General features: G+C 41.2%; 4 protein-coding genes and 1 long non-coding RNA gene across 5 annotated transcripts in view; 3 read left to right on the top strand and 2 right to left on the bottom strand.

The window, feature by feature from the left end:
- Positions 1-16,069, bottom strand: part of LOC149269922 (uncharacterized) — a 47,711-nt gene that overhangs the window by 25,365 nt on the left and 6,277 nt on the right. The gene's annotated exons all lie outside the window — the stretch shown is intronic.
- Positions 5,172-7,084, top strand: LOC108609713 (testis-specific serine/threonine-protein kinase 3). The gene is made up of 4 exons (XM_018001437.2): positions 5,172-5,479; positions 5,562-5,949; positions 6,008-6,318; positions 6,727-7,084. The coding sequence occupies exons 1-4, from the start codon at positions 5,446-5,448 to the stop codon at positions 6,981-6,983; spliced, it is 990 nt and encodes a 329-aa protein (XP_017856926.1). The 5' UTR covers positions 5,172-5,445; the 3' UTR covers positions 6,984-7,084.
- Positions 8,070-9,377, top strand: B9d2 (B9 domain-containing protein 2). Its single transcript, XM_018003975.2, has 3 exons — positions 8,070-8,280; positions 8,354-8,705; positions 9,239-9,377. Exons 1-3 carry the CDS (start codon positions 8,193-8,195, stop codon positions 9,330-9,332), a joined length of 534 nt encoding a protein of 177 aa, XP_017859464.1. The 5' UTR covers positions 8,070-8,192; the 3' UTR covers positions 9,333-9,377.
- tctn (tectonic) lies at positions 9,338-12,041 on the top strand. Its single transcript, XM_018003974.2, has 2 exons — positions 9,338-9,988; positions 10,630-12,041. The coding sequence occupies exons 1-2, from the start codon at positions 9,338-9,340 to the stop codon at positions 11,992-11,994; spliced, it is 2,016 nt and encodes a 671-aa protein (XP_017859463.1). The 3' UTR covers positions 11,995-12,041.
- On the bottom strand, positions 12,355-16,067 carry sac (sterile affecting ciliogenesis). The gene is made up of 2 exons (XM_018003973.2): positions 15,816-16,067; positions 12,355-15,743 (listed from the first exon to the last, which is right to left on the bottom strand). The coding sequence occupies exon 2, from the start codon at positions 15,677-15,679 to the stop codon at positions 12,488-12,490; it is 3,192 nt and encodes a 1,063-aa protein (XP_017859462.1). The 5' UTR covers positions 15,680-15,743; positions 15,816-16,067; the 3' UTR covers positions 12,355-12,487.

Consider the following 16,069-nt stretch of genomic DNA (forward strand, 5'->3'; position numbering starts at 1 on the left):
AAATGGGTTCAGGATATAATAAAACAACATTGATCTATCTTTCTACACCATCTGCTTCGAATATAAAATCTCTATTCTTTCCAATTGCTCTTGCCAAATTCACAGCAATATATCATCACCCTATCCAGTAGTGCAAAATATCTTAATTGCCCCTCAATTATTTATATGAAGATTTGCTGTTATATGTCAATTGTTTACATATTCAAATGTCTTTGTTATTGGGAAAATTGTCATCGGTTCGCAACGGCGAAGCCAACATTTGAGTTAACGAATTCCTCCCCATTCGTTCGGGGGCAAACAGTTGAGTGTTTCTTAAAGAAATGTCTTTAGACAGAATATTTGATTTTCAAGTTGAATTTTATTAAGCAAGCAAGTTCTTAAAAGGTTCTGCAACTGCATTAATAACTTGTTAAGCAAATATGCAAAAATATTGAAAACTTTACGAATCTGAAATTCAACACCTTTTTGCCCTATTTCAAAGCAAAACAACTGAAGACCATTGCAATCGAGCGTGTTTAGCTGCATAATACCTGTTCACAATTCAAAAGATTTTTTTTTTTTTAATTTATTAAAATTTTTTGATTTTAAGATTTGATGCTAATCAACCTGAAAAATCGATCCTTATTACAAATATAATAAATAAAAAATATCTTTACAATAAGGATATAATAATTAAGGATATTGGAAAAAATATAGTCAAAGATAATTCAATTTCTTTAAATATATATACTCTATAGCCTAAGGAAAACAAACTTTCCAATTATAACCACCAAAATAAAATATTTAAATAAGCTTAAATATAATAAAAATAATAAAGCATTTTTTCACGCTTCCTTATATCAATGAATGTATATAAGAAACTCGAGTCTCTATTTCCTTCAATGTCTAACATTCCTTCAGCCCGCCAAATTCGCATTCAACAAAACTAATATACTCTTCTTATTTCTTTGAGCAAGTGTGAATATGCAACTAAGAGAAGTGAATATCTCTGGTGCTCTGCAGAGCATATCCCTTGGATATGCACACGCCCCTTATGTGTGTGTGTGTGTGTGTGTGTTGCCCTATGATTATTCTGTGCAGTTTCTGCAGCTCTTTCGTTCTCATTTCCGTTGCACAAAGATTTGCATTGCGATTATTTCTGACCGTTGGAGAAGCTGTCACTGTTGTTGTTGTTTCTGTTCATTTTTTATATACACAAAATAAAATGTCGAGTGATGTTAATGACAGAACAACTGCCAGAAAGGCAGAGACGAGCAGAGTCGAGCAACGGCTTAAGCGGATGAGTAAAAAGACGATGGGAGCGAAGAGCTCAGAGCAGGTGCAGCCAGCTGCCCTGGGCAATGGACAACGGGCAATGGGTACAGCCTGTGGCTGGCAAGAATTGCCACAAATGAATGGCATCTCAGCTGTATGCAAGGATATATGCAAGCACCACAACAAAGGCTCGACTGGACTGGACCCGTGCTCGGACTGGAGCTCTGGCTCGGCAAGCGGCTCATTATGCACAAACACGTCACCGACTGTTAACTCCTGCCGGTAGATGGCGCCGGCCCATGAACTGCCCAACGATAAGTCAAACTCTGCACTGGCCAAACATTCTGGCATGCTGAAGAAACGGCAAACGAAGAAGCTTGAAGCAATGCCGGCGAGTGCTGCAGCAGCTGACGATGATGCGTGACATAAACCACAATGCCAGCACCAAAGCCCACAGCACAGATCCACCTGCCATCCCCTCCCCCTCCCCCTTCACCTCACCACACACATGTCCGTCCCGCCGACTCAGTCACAAATTTGCACAGCGTCGCATATTTCAGCTGTCATTTTTGCAGTTTTGCCAGTTTTGCGTATGCCAGAAAAGAAGGCGCCGTGTATGCGAGTGTGTGTGTGTGTGTGTGTGTGTGTGTGTGTGTGTGTGTGCTCCGGATACTTCAGCTGCGGCGCCCTTTGCCAACTCCCATTCCTGTTTATCGTTAAGGCACTCTCCACACTCCCCACTCCCCACTCTCTCCCACCCACCCACTCTCCCCCTGTCTCTACTCTGGGTAGCGGCATTTCCGCTGGCAACGCAGCTGCGGCGGCAACTGCCACAAACAATTTTGACATTGCGCTGCTCCGTTGCGGGACGCTCCAGAGCCAAGCCAAGCTGAGCCTGCAGTGCTCTGGACAGGATGTGCAAGGATATTGTGAAATGAACGTAATGGCGGAGCATTAACATGCATGCTGCGAAAAAGGCGACAGGTAGCAATGTCCGGGCAACTTGGCCACAAAACAAGAATCACCGAATATGCCAGGAAAATGCACTTCAGATACACTATAAATCAAGTTATCTTTATAGGAGTGAGATACATATGAATATAAAATTGATTATTGAAAAACTAATAATGACTAGAGTGATTAGTTCGTCAGTTCATTAAAAAAGCACGAAAAGAAATATAAATTGAAATATTCGAAAATATATCAAATTAAATAGGAGAATTATTTTAACTCATGTTATAAAAATTTTATTTTAAATGATTTTCTTCTATGAATTCAAAAAAGAAAATCTAACAGCTTAAAAAAATAAAAAAAATATATATATAAAAAATTATATACAAACTTTTTAAATATACATGTATATTCATCAAATTATGAATAAATATAAAATATATAAATATATCTGTAAGATATTAGCAGAAAATTGAGAATAATATAAAATATAAACATATGTACATTATCTAAAAAACAAAATTTAAATACGCATATATAAATAATATAAAAATATAAAATAAAAATAAAAAAACAATGATTGTAAATAATAAAAAATAATAAATACATAGAAAAATAATAATATTGTATTTAAAGACCAAAAATTTTATTATCATTTATTATTCAATTTTTCATTTTTTTGTTTCAACCTGTAGAAAAAAAAAATTAAATATGACTTAATATTTGTATTTATTTATTAATTATTATTATTTTTGTTTTTTATTTATTTATTTATTTTTTATTTTTTTTATTGACTCAATTCGACTTCCAATCAACACTAACATTTTCTTCATTAATCCTCTGACATGCAAATTATTTCTACAACAACATGCAACAAATTTCAGCAGAAAGTCCAAACACCTGACCTCGCCTCGGGCATTATACAAAAAATGAAAAGATAGAGTATAGCCCACTGTTCGCATTATCTTTGGCAGGCTGCTCTTTTTCATTATGAAATTATAAATATTTTATTTAATACTGAAGCGAGGACAGCACCGACTGGTAGAGAGGGAGAGAGACAGGGGCAGAGAATGAGAGAGGGAGAGATGGAGGGAGGGAGACCGGGCAGGCTGTAGGTGCCAAGGGGCCAAGGGGCCAGTAGTCTGTGTATTAAATTCCATTGCCAATTGCAGGCGACTTTGTTTTGCTGCCAGCTACGTTTCAATTTTAAATGAAACATAAAATTTCACTTGCACGCAGTGGTGAAGCAAGAACGAGAACCGAAAACCAAAAAATAAATATATGTGGGTGTGAGTGAGCGTGTGTGTGTGAGTGAGCGTGTGTATGTGATTGTATTTGCGAGCATTTCAATTGAAATTTACAAACCGCTCGAATGACCTTAAGCTACTTTAACATAAGCTGATGGGCGTACTGGACGGTGGGGGCGTGCCAGCGACAAGCCGCACAATAAAAGCAAAAGTAATGCAGGGAAAATAAAAATGGAAAAGAAAACCGAAAAAAATTGTGAAAATTTCATAAAGCAAAACTCAAACAGCGCCGAAAGTTAAGTAAAAATGTAGGTAACCAATGGCTAGGGGCTTTTCTGGGCGCGCACAAAAAAAAAAAAAAAAAGTGAGCCGCCCAGTAAAAGTTATGGCCATTTTACACACACACATACACTCACACACACACTGTGCTGAATCGCCTTTTGCCAGGTGGTTTCGGTTCTGGGGCTTATTTGATTTTTGCTTGAGTTATTACACAACTGGCAACTGCATAAACACGGCAACCGCAACGCCTCCAGCATATAAATTCAATTTAAAATATATGTATAAAAGCATACATATATATACGTATATAGTATATATCATATTTCTCTGTCCGAATCCCACTGAAGCTGTTCTCTGGTAGTTGTTGTTTTTTTTTTTTTTTTTCATACAATTATTACCAAGTTTGGCAATTCAAAGAAATTTTACTTATTTATTACTTTATACAAATAATTGGGACAACAAGCACACAGATTATTATTACTAAGAATATATTAAAATATATTCTAAATTTATAATTAAATTTTACAATTTGAAGTAAATTAAATATTGTATATAAAATAATTATTTAATTCAATTAAAATAAAATATTATTTCATCTTTATGTGAATAACACTTATACCTGATTAGTATTTGTTTTATTTTATATTTTTATATTATAATAAAAATTATCATAATAAATTATAAAAAACAATATAAATAAGTATAATAACATTTTACCTAATAGTTAATAATTTTAATTTAGGGTAATAAATAAATTCAACTAACATAAGACATAAATAATTCTTTAGGCATATAATATTCAAACCTAACAACTTTGTTTAGTATTTGTTTTAATTAAAATGTGATAATTTAATCATTTTATGTTATATAAAAACTAAATTATCCTTCAATTGGTTGGTAAAAAAATTTAATTATAATATTTTGATGATATTTTTATTAAAAACTATTTAGAATCAGTTAAGCATACGACAAAATTTATGGAAAAACAGACGTTTACGTATATTATATATATATATATATATATATTTTATGCATATGCAAATTAATAATTACTACTAATTTCCTTCTTTTTAGTTGAATTGACTATGTTCAATGAAAATAAAGACAAATATATATTATTTATATATTATTATGAATCAATTACAATTTTATAAGTATGAAATAGGCAACAAATACTGCTTAAATCGTTGTGATATGTTCTTTGATATATTATCAATCATAATTTCAGCCATATTACATACTTTATAAAGAAAATGGCCATGAGAACTCTATAGGTTATTTAATACAGACTAAATCCTAATTATTTCAGTAATAGAGAGAAGAGTTTTATATTTGATAAGGATTCCATTAAATAAAATCTAATTTTCTAATTTCATATATTCAATATATAACCGAATATATAGTCACATACTTATGTCATCAAAATGAAAACCTGTTCGTTTATAATATTGGGAAAAACACCTTGGCTACATTGAGTTGTTCGATTCGAAAAATTGAAAAATCGAAAATGTTATCAATTTAATGTCACAGCGTTTAGCTGAATGAAAAAGAAATAAATTCAGGGTTTTTCAATTTTGTAGTTTTATAGCAACTATGCTCAAGTAAAGCTCTCAATGATACTTTGGTTTCTTCACGGCAACAGGACTCGACGAGCTCGGTAACATCCTGGCGCAGTTTGGCACAGAACAAGTACTTTCGTGGACCATTTTAAATGGCGACAGCGCCAAAAAGAAAGGGTGACCCAAGTGAGTATCGACGGCTATATAAAACTTTATCATCCACAACCTCTACATATAATACGCACACACACACATACGTAAATTGCAGTTACCTCAAATTCATCGCAAGATCTAGTCACCGATCAGGCCTCGGGCAGACGCACGGAGCAAAAAGTCTACACATTTGACACCGAGAAATCGGAACAGGCCAAGCCCACCGCATCGCCGCCAAAAGATGAGAAGGTCAAGGCACAGAAGACGATCCTCGAGGAGCATGGCATCATCCTGGGCAAAGTGATTGGCACGGGCAACTATGCCAAAGTGAAGATCGGCTTCTCCGAGGAGTATGGTAAGCGGGTGGCCGTCAAAATTATATCGAAAGTGAAGGCGCCATCAGAATACACACAAAAGTTTCTGCCCCGCGAAATTGAGGCTGTGAAGGGACTGCATCATGAGAATCTCATTACATTCTACCAAAGCATCGAGACAAGTCACCGGTAAGTGTGTGAGACTCGACTACAGACTGGCGATTCCTATCCCCATTCCCGCCTCTAGAGTCTATTTGATAATGCAGCTGGCAGAGAACGGCACTCTGCTGGACTATGTGCGCGAAAAGAAATTCCTGGATGAGCCGCAGTCGCGCACCCTCTTCAAGCAGCTGATCAGTGCCGTTGAGTACATTCACAGCAAGGGCGTCGTGCATCGCGATATCAAGTGCGAGAACCTACTGCTCGATGAGAACTGGAATCTGAAGCTGATCGACTTTGGGTTCGCACGCAAGGATACGCGCACAGCCGAAAACCAGGTGGTGCTCTCAAAGACCTTTTGCGGGAGCTATGCCTATGCCAGTCCAGAGATTCTAAAGGGTATATTCATATATTGACACATATATTCAGATATTCATATATTCATAGAGGCAGAGAGGCAGAGAGGCAGAGAGGCAGAGAGGCAGAGAGGCATAGATTCATATATTCATATATTCATATTCATATATCATATATTCATATATTCATATATTCATATATTCATATATTCATATATTCATATATTCATATATTCATATATTCATATATTCATATATTCATATTTCAATTTATTCATATATTCATATATTCATATATTCATATATTCATATTTTCATTTATTCATATATTCATATATTCATATATTCATATATTCATATTTTCATATATTCATATATTCATATATTCATATATTCATATATTCATATATTCATATATTCATATTTCCATATATTTCTTCATATCTCCCAGGCATTGCCTATGATCCTTTCATGTCGGATATCTGGGCCTGCGGCGTGGTCTGCTATGCCATGGTCTTTGGCCGCCTGCCCTACGATGGCTCCAACGTGCACATTCTGCTGAAGCGCATTAATCAATCGCTGGTGTTCCCCAAAAATCCGGTAGCCAGCAGCGAGTGCAAGCACATGATCATGCACATATTGGCCCCCGTCAAAATCAGATACAATGTGCCCCAGATCAAAGAAGATCCTTGGCTGTCCTCCAAATAATGTCCGACCCAGCCCAGTTCTCGCTGTTGTAGCAAATATTCAACAAACTTATTTCATATAAATTTTTAGTCAATAAAACTGCACAATTAGACCGAAATAAAGTGTGATCTTTCTACAAGTGTTAACTGAAACCTATTTAAATATACAATTTATAATATAATGTACATATATACTGTCTGAATCTTTGCCTACATTCTCCGTCTCTCCGTCTGTCTCTCTACCAGACAAAAGCGAGGGACGAAGAACTACAGATCACTTAAGTTGTCTATGTGTATGCAGCAGTATTCATTTGGTATTTATACTCGAGTAAAAAGAAGCTAGACTGCTCATATAAGCAGAGAGAGCTCCATTAGGCGACTGAGCGCGACTTTGAGTAAGTGCAGTTGCAGCATTTCCTCAGTCGCCCAGGCCTGGTTGAGGTCAGTCGCTCAGTGCATTGAAGAGAAGTGAAGTGAAGTGAAGCGAAGTATGTAATCGTACAGCTAAGCATTAAAAACTCAGAGGAATTACTTGGAAGAAGGAAGCGAATACCTTGAGGAAATACATATATCCATTTTTTTTTTTACCAAACAAACGTTTTTCATATTTAAATACTTAAATTCACCACAAGTTAGGCGCTCAGACATTTGCCTTTCACACCTTTGTTAGTTAGCAGACCCAGTATAAATACATGTTGCTGCTGAAAAATAGTGGGTATAGTGAATAGAAATTCATATTCTTATAATTTTCATAAATCGAAATAATTTTATTGTTAATGTCACTTGTATTTATTTGGTCTTTTAAACACAACAAAGTTTAACTAACACAAATTCACCCCAAATTACGCGCTCTGTCGTCAGATTTCTCCCCACGTTGGCAGCTCTAATACATATCGTTCAGCCGCCACAATTTGACGATAACACATATAATCGGCGCCAATTGAATGAATCGCGCTTTTGTAAAAGAAATTTCAAATAAATATTGGCATTTTAAATTGTTTAATATAACAAAAATATTATTGTGTAATTTCATAAATTGTTTTACATTTACACTTACAGCATTATTAGCTTCATTAAATGGCCTCCATGACAACAATCGGTTGCTCTGGCAACGACAGCTGCCAAAACAAAAAAGTATTTCGAAAATACAAAGTTACGCGTTTCAAAAGTATGAAAATTGTATTCAAAAACTATACTCAATTGAAGTACTGCTGGCAAAGGTGCTAAATTGATGGCGGAAGTGCACATAATTGGACAACTATTGAAAGCTGTTGACTTCGACGAGCCACATTTGTACTGCAAGTGGAGTTTTCAGAGCGGTAAAAGAAATAATATTAAAAATTAGTATATGTACCATGTATATTTCTTAACTGTGTAATTTAACGGCACTAGGCAACACCTGGCGCTTGGTGCAGGGCGAGGTGCAGGGTCAGACGCACGTTTCCAGCCATCGCCTGCAGAACAGCTCCGACTTCGCTCAGCCCATCGACATTCACCTGAGCACCGCCTCCCTGCAGGGCTGGCCACGCCTACTCGTGGAAGTGTACGCCGTCAACGTCCTGCAGCAGTGCTGGCCCGTCGGCTACGGCTTTGTCCACCTGCCGGCCAGACCGGGCCCACATCGCCTGGAGATAAACACCTGGAGGATTGCTCCGAGCACCTGGTGGCAGAGCGTTAAGGAGAAATTCGGAGGCGGTAGTCCTGCTTTGCATAAAAACGATTTACTTTACTCGGGCGTAGAGCGGTAAGCGCGAAATTAAACAATCTTCAAGAATCACAAAACTAAATAGATCTTCAATGTGGTTTAAAGTATAAGATGAGCTTATAGAAAATAAAGCTCTGCCAAGATAATAATCCTATTTGAGAAGTTCATTAATTAGCTGGTCACATTAAGCTGTGTTGAGCTTTTTCGTTTACAGTTTAATGAACTTTAATTTGAGTAGATTTGGGCAGAAGAGGGAATTCTAGAAAAAAGCTTTATAATTTACTATTTATCTTGACTCCCATATACACATACAAATACATTAGCTTTATATATGGGCATTTATGGATATTACAGATTCTCTAAATAACAAGAATCTTATTCTCGTATATATTAAATTTGTAAATTCATTAATATTTAAGCTTTCCTAAATAAATAGAAATTAAGTTGATATTCCCATATATATAATTCTCAGTTCATTTTCAGCTAGTGTCATTATTTAATTAACATCTAATTTGTTGTCTTCATCTACTTTTACTCACATTCCACTCTCTCTCCCCTTCTCTCTCTCACAGCTACAAACTGCAAACGCGCAGCTCTGGCAAAATAATTGTGGAACTCAATTTAATATTTCGCAGATTTGAGGAATACGGCGTGGAATTTAAATAATAAACATGCTTCACATGAATATATTAACAACTCTCGCCGTATTGGGCATTTGCCTGCTCTCAGCTCCGATGCAGTGCATCAAAATCGGCGTCTCAAGGGGCGACAACACTACCGCTGCAACAACACCACTAACATCACCAGCAACAACAACAACAACAACAACTGCAGCAACAACAGCAACAACTTCGACTACAACAGAATTTGCAGCAACAACAACAGCAATAGACAATTACGATTTGGATATGAATACTACTTTCAGTTCCTTAATAGACGCTGTGACCACGCCCAGTCAAACGTTTCCGCCCCGACGAAAGGCGTCCAAGCCACGCACCACTGCAGCGCCCACACAGCCCACGACACCTGCCGTTGCTGCCACAGCAAACAGCTTCAATGCCAGCACAGCTCCAGCATCTGCTTCGCCTCGCAAGGACACGAGCTTCTATTACTGCTCCTGCGACCTGCGGCAGGATCTGTGCGAGGTCAACTGCTGCTGCGATCGCGACTGCTCGCAGGAGTCGCTGCAGGTCTTCAGCTGCCTGCCCGAGCAGCACACGCGCCTCGAGGACTTTCAGTATAATCATGGACTGCCCACGTGCCAGATCAGCGACGGCTGGCTCTGCGTCTTTCGCAGCCATGCGAAACCAGCCAAAATGCAGGTAAATCAATCGTCGTAATCCAACTTAGTATAGACTAAGTTTAGGCTACAGTTTAAATGATAAATATTACCATTTGTATAGACTACCAGTGGGTTTAGGCTAATATTGGATGAAATACTCACTAGTCTTTTTAATAAATTCCTAGTTCTAGCTATAGTACCTAGATTTCCGACTCCTACGGGCCTGATAACACTTTTTCGCTTCATTATATGTATTATAACACAATTTAGCACTTAACAATTTATAAAATTTTTATAATATTTGGTCCATTTTAAGAGCGATTCGAAAGTAATTTAACTGAAGCTTCAAAACTTTGGAAAGTATTGTCTTTTCGATGCGCCTTCCTGGATATATAGTAAATAATCTATATTTATTTATTTAATTGACAAACAATTAAAATAAGTCTGAGTATCCATCATGAATAAGAGAAAAGAGATTCGAAATATCGTCTGATGGGAAATTAGGGTAAATTAAGAATTATTAAAATAGACATTGCAGATACTACTCATACTAGAAACAATAGAAAATATTAGTAAATAATAATAATAATAATTACATAATTAATTAATTAATAATAATAATAACATAATTTCTTTTCATTGTATATAATCTAATAATGAAATTCTTCTATTTTTAACCAGACCCCAAGCCAAAACTTCGATTCCAAAGACTACAATAGATGGCCGGAACAGTTGGATGCCTTTGAGACAGCGCTGCCGGCGCCACCAACGACGTCCCACTACAAATTCGGCCAGGCGCTGCAGCTGTGGCAGCCCGAGAGCAAATCATTAGCCAACTGGGAGCTGCCCATGGCCTATGAGAGCACGAGCTGCCAGTTGAAGCAAACGTTGCTGTATCTGCAGCCAATGGAGAGCAGCTGCCTCCTCGCCGATGCCACGCAATTGCAAATGAATCTCTGGAGTCTGCTCAATCTGACCAACAGCCATCAGTTGCTCTCGCGGCCCAGAGAGCTGGAGGAGCAGCAGGTGCATGGCCTGAACATAACGATTTGCCAGCAGCTGCTGCTGCAGCCCAAGATCCAGTGCCTCGAGCGCAACGAGACGCAATCGGAGCTGCTGGTGGATCGCATTGAGCTGCAGCTGCTGCATAATTATACAAGCATTGTGGAGGCCAAGCTGCTGCTGAGGGAGGCCAACGTGGAGGATGACAAGGCGGAGCTGTGGCTGACCTACGCGCTCGTCTACCAGTCAGTTGAGGAACTTAATGCCAAGCCCAGCTCAGGCGCACTTGGCTACGAGCTTGGAGCACCCCTGCTCCTGGCCATGCTGCCAAGCGAGAACAACAGCAAACCGGAGTTGCTCAACTACTATCAGAGCCAGAATGAGAGCAGCCAAGTCAATCAGCACTGGCTGATGCCCTGCAGCCAGAGCTTGGAGCAGCGCCACGCCGTCAGCTTTGGCATTGACCTGACCAAGCAGTGCCAGCTGAGGCACCTCTCGCCTGTGCCGGGGCACGAGAATAACACGGACTACTGCCAGCAGCTGCAGCTGGCCATTTGGCGCCAACTGCTGCCACCCAACTGCACCCAGCTGGAGCAAGTGGCTCAGCTGGTGTTCGTCTCCCAGCTGGGCAGACCGCAGCTGGACAAATGGCTGCCGCTGCAGCTCAGCTATGCCGACGGCCAGCCCCACCAGACGCCCATCCAGGTCACTTACGATGCCCAACATCAGACTCTGAGCTGCCGCAACATGTGGCTCAGCGTCAGCTATGAATTCTATGTCTCCGAGCTGGCGCTGCTCGACGGACGAGTGCCCCATCAGAGTGTCCTGCAGCATGCGAGGCTGGTGCTCGGCCAGCGACACGATCTCGAGTTCGATGCGGCCGAGCAACATATCCAGTTGCCTCTAGCTGTCTCCGTGATGTTCTTCAAGGCGCAGAACAAGCTGCACAACAATTCAAATAATTTAATTGCCCTAGATTCCCACTTGATATTCATCTCTCTTATAATTCTTATGATTCCAGCTCAAAGATTTCAACTTAGCTAGTCAGGGTAATGAATTAGAAACTGATATATATACATACATATACTATATCCATTCCAAATATTAATATAAAATTAATAAAAAGCTTTTTGCAAGAATCTATGATTAAATGTGGAATATGATTAATTTGAAAGCGATAAGCTTGATCCAAGTCTATTTCGATCTATATAATCGATTTCGATCTATATAAATATATAAATATTTATATATGGATTAAAAACATTTAGCTTCAGTACGGAGTATGTGTAAATAACTAAAGTAATAATCTATATATCACTTTGAAAATCAGTAGAGGATTGTTTCGGTCCCCGTACCAACCTTCTCATTTAGGAATAGGAACTTAGGAAGATAATCTATTTGGTATTCCTCTATTAGAATTATTTCAATCCCAATTAACGCTGATTGAATAAGATTTATGTGTAGGATAAATAAAATGCAATCATCTAGGATTAGTATACGACGTTATGATCCTGGTTATTTGAGATAACGCGATCATCTAGCAGATATCCCTGCGGCACTTGCGCAACTGTTTGCGCAACAGCAAGGCATTCAGCTCGGCCTGCTTGCGCTTCTCCTCCTCCTCGATGGCCAGCCTGATCTCTTCGGCCTCATTGGTGGCACGCTCGGAGATCTCGTGGAGCTCGGGCAGGAAGTCGAGCACACCCTTGCGTATCAGATACTGATAGTTCATGGCCGCAGTGTATTTGATCTCGTTGCCAATCACGTGACTCAGCTCCATCCAGTGCAAATAAATCCAGTTCTCGTTGCGCAGATCCTTGACGCTCTGGTAGACGGGCACGAAACCGTCAATTTTCCCTATGAACACCTTCGCCACCTCCATAATCTCGGGCTTCTCACTGAAGTTGTCCAGCGATTGCACCAGTTCTCTGCGCAAATTCATCAAGTTGTTCCACACCTCATCGAGCTCAATCAGCGCAATGGGATTACCCAGAGTGGCATCCTCCAATTTGTGAAAGTTGGCGCAGGCATACCAGAGCGTTCGATAGGGCTGAAAGCTCCTGACGATGCTGGTCAGAAACTCTGTGGACAGCGGCTCCAGTTCGAAGAGCTCTTGACGATATTGGAGCGTTTGGCCCAGCTTCTCCAGTTCCCGGATCACGGCCGATGTCAGTTTGATATCGACCGATGTCTCCATCGCTCGATTGGGATTGAAGCAGAGCGAATAGGCTTGCACTTCGTCGTTCAGGGATTCGAGACGCTCCTCAAACACCTGGCACTCGCTGTAGTGCTGACGCAGGAACTCATCAATATCGAGCTTCTGCTCCTCCTTCAGAGTGGACAAACGCATCAGGATCTGATGGGGCCACGCAAACGCGTTCCATTTCATGGCAAACTGATGATCAGTCAGATTGTAAAAGAAACTATCGAGCAGATCGTACTCCAGCCAAAGGACCTGAATATCGGCACGCAGATGCTCCACACGATCGGGCACGGTCAGCGCAAAGTCCCGGATCTCGAACAGATGCTCGATACTGACGGGTCGCAGGGCGATCTTGTGGAACACCTCCTGGCAACGCTCGATGATGTTCTCCGTCGACTCGTACATGCGATCCACATAATACTCGAAGATGCGCCGCACCAGGTCAATGTACTTCTTGATCAGGAACTGCTTCATATTGTCCACATTGATGTGGAACGGTCCGATGGTTATGAACGATGGCAATATTTCGCGAACCTCCTCCTTCTGCCGCTTGTACTCCAGTATATCCCATTTCACCTGCGACGAGGGCTTGCGTGCCAATGCATAGTCCTTCATGAAATCAACGACATTCAGCAGATAGAAGTCAATGAATCGCTCGTAGTGACGGGCATAGGCCTTCAGAGGCAGCACGGCGTGGGCATAGCAATCGTGCATGAGCTCGTTCTGAATCAGAAACTTATCCTCGATCAGTTCGACGGTCAGGATGTATAGATTGTGGGCGAATTTCAGATTGCTCATGACTTCCGCCTCAATTGTGCGCACACCCGATGTCTTCTCCAGGCCCCGGCGGAAGATGTCCATTAACGAGGGCTGAAAGTCATCCGGATTTGTGGAGTAGAAAACCTTGCGATCGTCACTAATGCCAATAGTCAGGGCAAAGACGGGCTTTGGATAGGGAAATTCCGTATCGATAAAATTACTGGTCCACTTGTAATTGCTCTTCAGATGCAGGAACTGATGGCACGGATCACAAACGAGCTTCGAGAAGTTCATCAGTGAGGAGAGCAGCAGCACCTCCATCGACTCCTGCATGCGGAACTTCACCTGCAAAATGAACTGCGAGATCTTGCACATCTGGTACACCGTCCAATTGTTCAGCGAGATGTCCAGCCAGCCCTTGCCCAGGGCGCGCAGCACCACAGTGATCGCAGTGGTCAGCTGCTGGGGCCAGTAGACCTTCAGGAAGGTGGATACACTGTCGCTGTGCGTCTCCTGCGCCTGTAGGAAGTCAACCAGGGCCATTGGCTTATTGAAGTTGCACACGAATATGGTCAGGGTCTCGATGTGCTGGCACTCGCCAGCGACGCCACTCATGGCCTCGATGCCGCCGGCACAGTAGAAGAGGCTAGCCCTCAGCCAGCCGTAGCGCTTCTCCTTGATGTTGATGCCCAGCGCCTGCAGTTCGCGTCGCTCCTGGTCGGCAAAGTCCACGGGGGCAGCAGTGGGCATGAATTCCTTGAGCGAGATATTCCGGAATTGGGGAAACTCCTTGGGCATGTGTATGATGAACTGCTCCAGCTCATAGAGCGCCATCAGACGCTCGAAGACAATGTTAACCTCGGAGCGCAGGCGTCGCTTGCACTGCTCCGAGACTGTGGACTTGGCCAGGATGTCCTCAATGGGCTTGAAGCTCTGGAAAGTGGTCGACTCAATATCATCGTGGAGCACACAGTCCACAATCAGCTCCATCAGCATCAGCTGCTCGCCCTTGTGCCGCTCATGCACCGCCGATTTGAGACGCTGTATATATTTGTGCGGATCCTCGGCGAGGAACATGAACTGCAGCTTGGGCACATCGTAGCTGCACTCATCGTCCATCGAGATGAGCGTCCAGAGGTCCGTTTTCTCATTGTAAAATGTTACGGCTGCCGTGACCCAGCGGCAGCTGCGCAGGCTCCGGTTGTAGGGCAAATAGGCGCGGGCCGGCAGTGGGTAGTGGACATCTCCGACAACTCCCAGCTCGAACCAAGCGGCTGGCGAGCTAATGTCATAGTTGCTGTCATCGAAGAAGCTCAGTGGAAACTTGTGCGGAAAGGCGAACTCGGACATCAAGTTATACTGCTCCTCGGTCGGCTGCAGCATATCGTCGGTGAGTCCGGCCTTTTTCAGCTCCTCGATCAGATTGATTTTGCTGTATTGTCTGCGGCGACGATCCACGGCCACATCCTTGGGTATCTCACCCTTGGGCACGAAGCGCGTCTGGATGACCTTCGGCAATATTGTGGGCAGTGGAAAGCGATAGACCTTGCCATTCTTGCCCATCAAGGTGAGCCAACGCTGTGCCTCCTGGATGGGATAGTGAACGGGCGTCAATTGCTCGCGCGGTATATTCAGCTCCTGGAAGTGCTTGGGGGCTGTGCCTGGACGTGGTGGCATAATACATATTGCCGGTATTTCCTCCTCCTCTTCCACGGAAGCTGAATCCGCAGTTTGGGTTTCAGACGCAGTTGATTGTTCGACCTCCATTGGTTAGGATGTTTTTTTGTTTTGTTTTGTAATTCCAATATATTCCTGATATTCGTGTCGTAAACTAAGAAATAAATGACAAGTTTGCATTGAGGTCAGGTTTTTTAAATAACTTTTTTGTCTGCTTAGTGCTTACAAACTCAAACAGCGCGCTACTCGCCATTTGCAGTAGTTGGCAACACGAACATAGAAAGTTGGCAGCGCGAAAATTCAAAATTCATTCAAGAAGAGAGTAAAACCGTTGTTCATTTTCCAGCACTGGCAATAACAGTGATGAGCGGTTTTCTCGTTGAATTGTCGCAGCTAACTTTGCCGAAATATTTCAGTTTAAGCACATTAAATTATTATACCAAAATCAATTTTAATTAACTGCATATTTCCATCACTATT

The sequence above is a fragment of the Drosophila arizonae genome, chromosome 3, assembly GCF_054131065.1.
Source record: "Drosophila arizonae isolate 15081-1271.41 chromosome 3, UAZ_ARI_1.0, whole genome shotgun sequence".
Classification (NCBI taxonomy): Eukaryota; Metazoa; Arthropoda; class Insecta; order Diptera; family Drosophilidae; genus Drosophila; species Drosophila arizonae.

What these genes read in the sequence shown, in the direction of transcription:
- tctn (XM_018003974.2), top strand. Translation starts at nt 9,338, where the DNA reads ATGCTTCACATGAATATATTAACAACTCTCGCCGTATTGGGCATTTGC. An exon ending in CGAAACCAGCCAAAATGCAG is followed by an intron (nt 9,989 to 10,629) that starts GTAAATCAATCG and finishes ATTTTTAACCAG; the next exon opens with ACCCCAAGCCAAAACTTCGA.
- sac (XM_018003973.2), bottom strand. Translation starts at nt 15,679, where the DNA reads ATGGAGGTCGAACAATCAACTGCGTCTGAAACCCAAACTGCGGATTCA.
- LOC108609713 (XM_018001437.2), top strand. Translation starts at nt 5,446, where the DNA reads ATGGCGACAGCGCCAAAAAGAAAGGGTGACCCAA. An exon ending in AGCATCGAGACAAGTCACCG is followed by an intron (nt 5,950 to 6,007) that starts GTAAGTGTGTGA and finishes TCCCGCCTCTAG; the next exon opens with AGTCTATTTGATAATGCAGC. An exon ending in CAGTCCAGAGATTCTAAAGG is followed by an intron (nt 6,319 to 6,726) that starts GTATATTCATAT and finishes CATATCTCCCAG; the next exon opens with GCATTGCCTATGATCCTTTC.
- B9d2 (XM_018003975.2), top strand. Translation starts at nt 8,193, where the DNA reads ATGGCGGAAGTGCACATAATTGGACAACTATTGAAAGCTGTTGACTTC. An exon ending in CAAGTGGAGTTTTCAGAGCG is followed by an intron (nt 8,281 to 8,353) that starts GTAAAAGAAATA and finishes TAACGGCACTAG; the next exon opens with GCAACACCTGGCGCTTGGTG. An exon ending in CTTTACTCGGGCGTAGAGCG is followed by an intron (nt 8,706 to 9,238) that starts GTAAGCGCGAAA and finishes TCTCTCTCACAG; the next exon opens with CTACAAACTGCAAACGCGCA.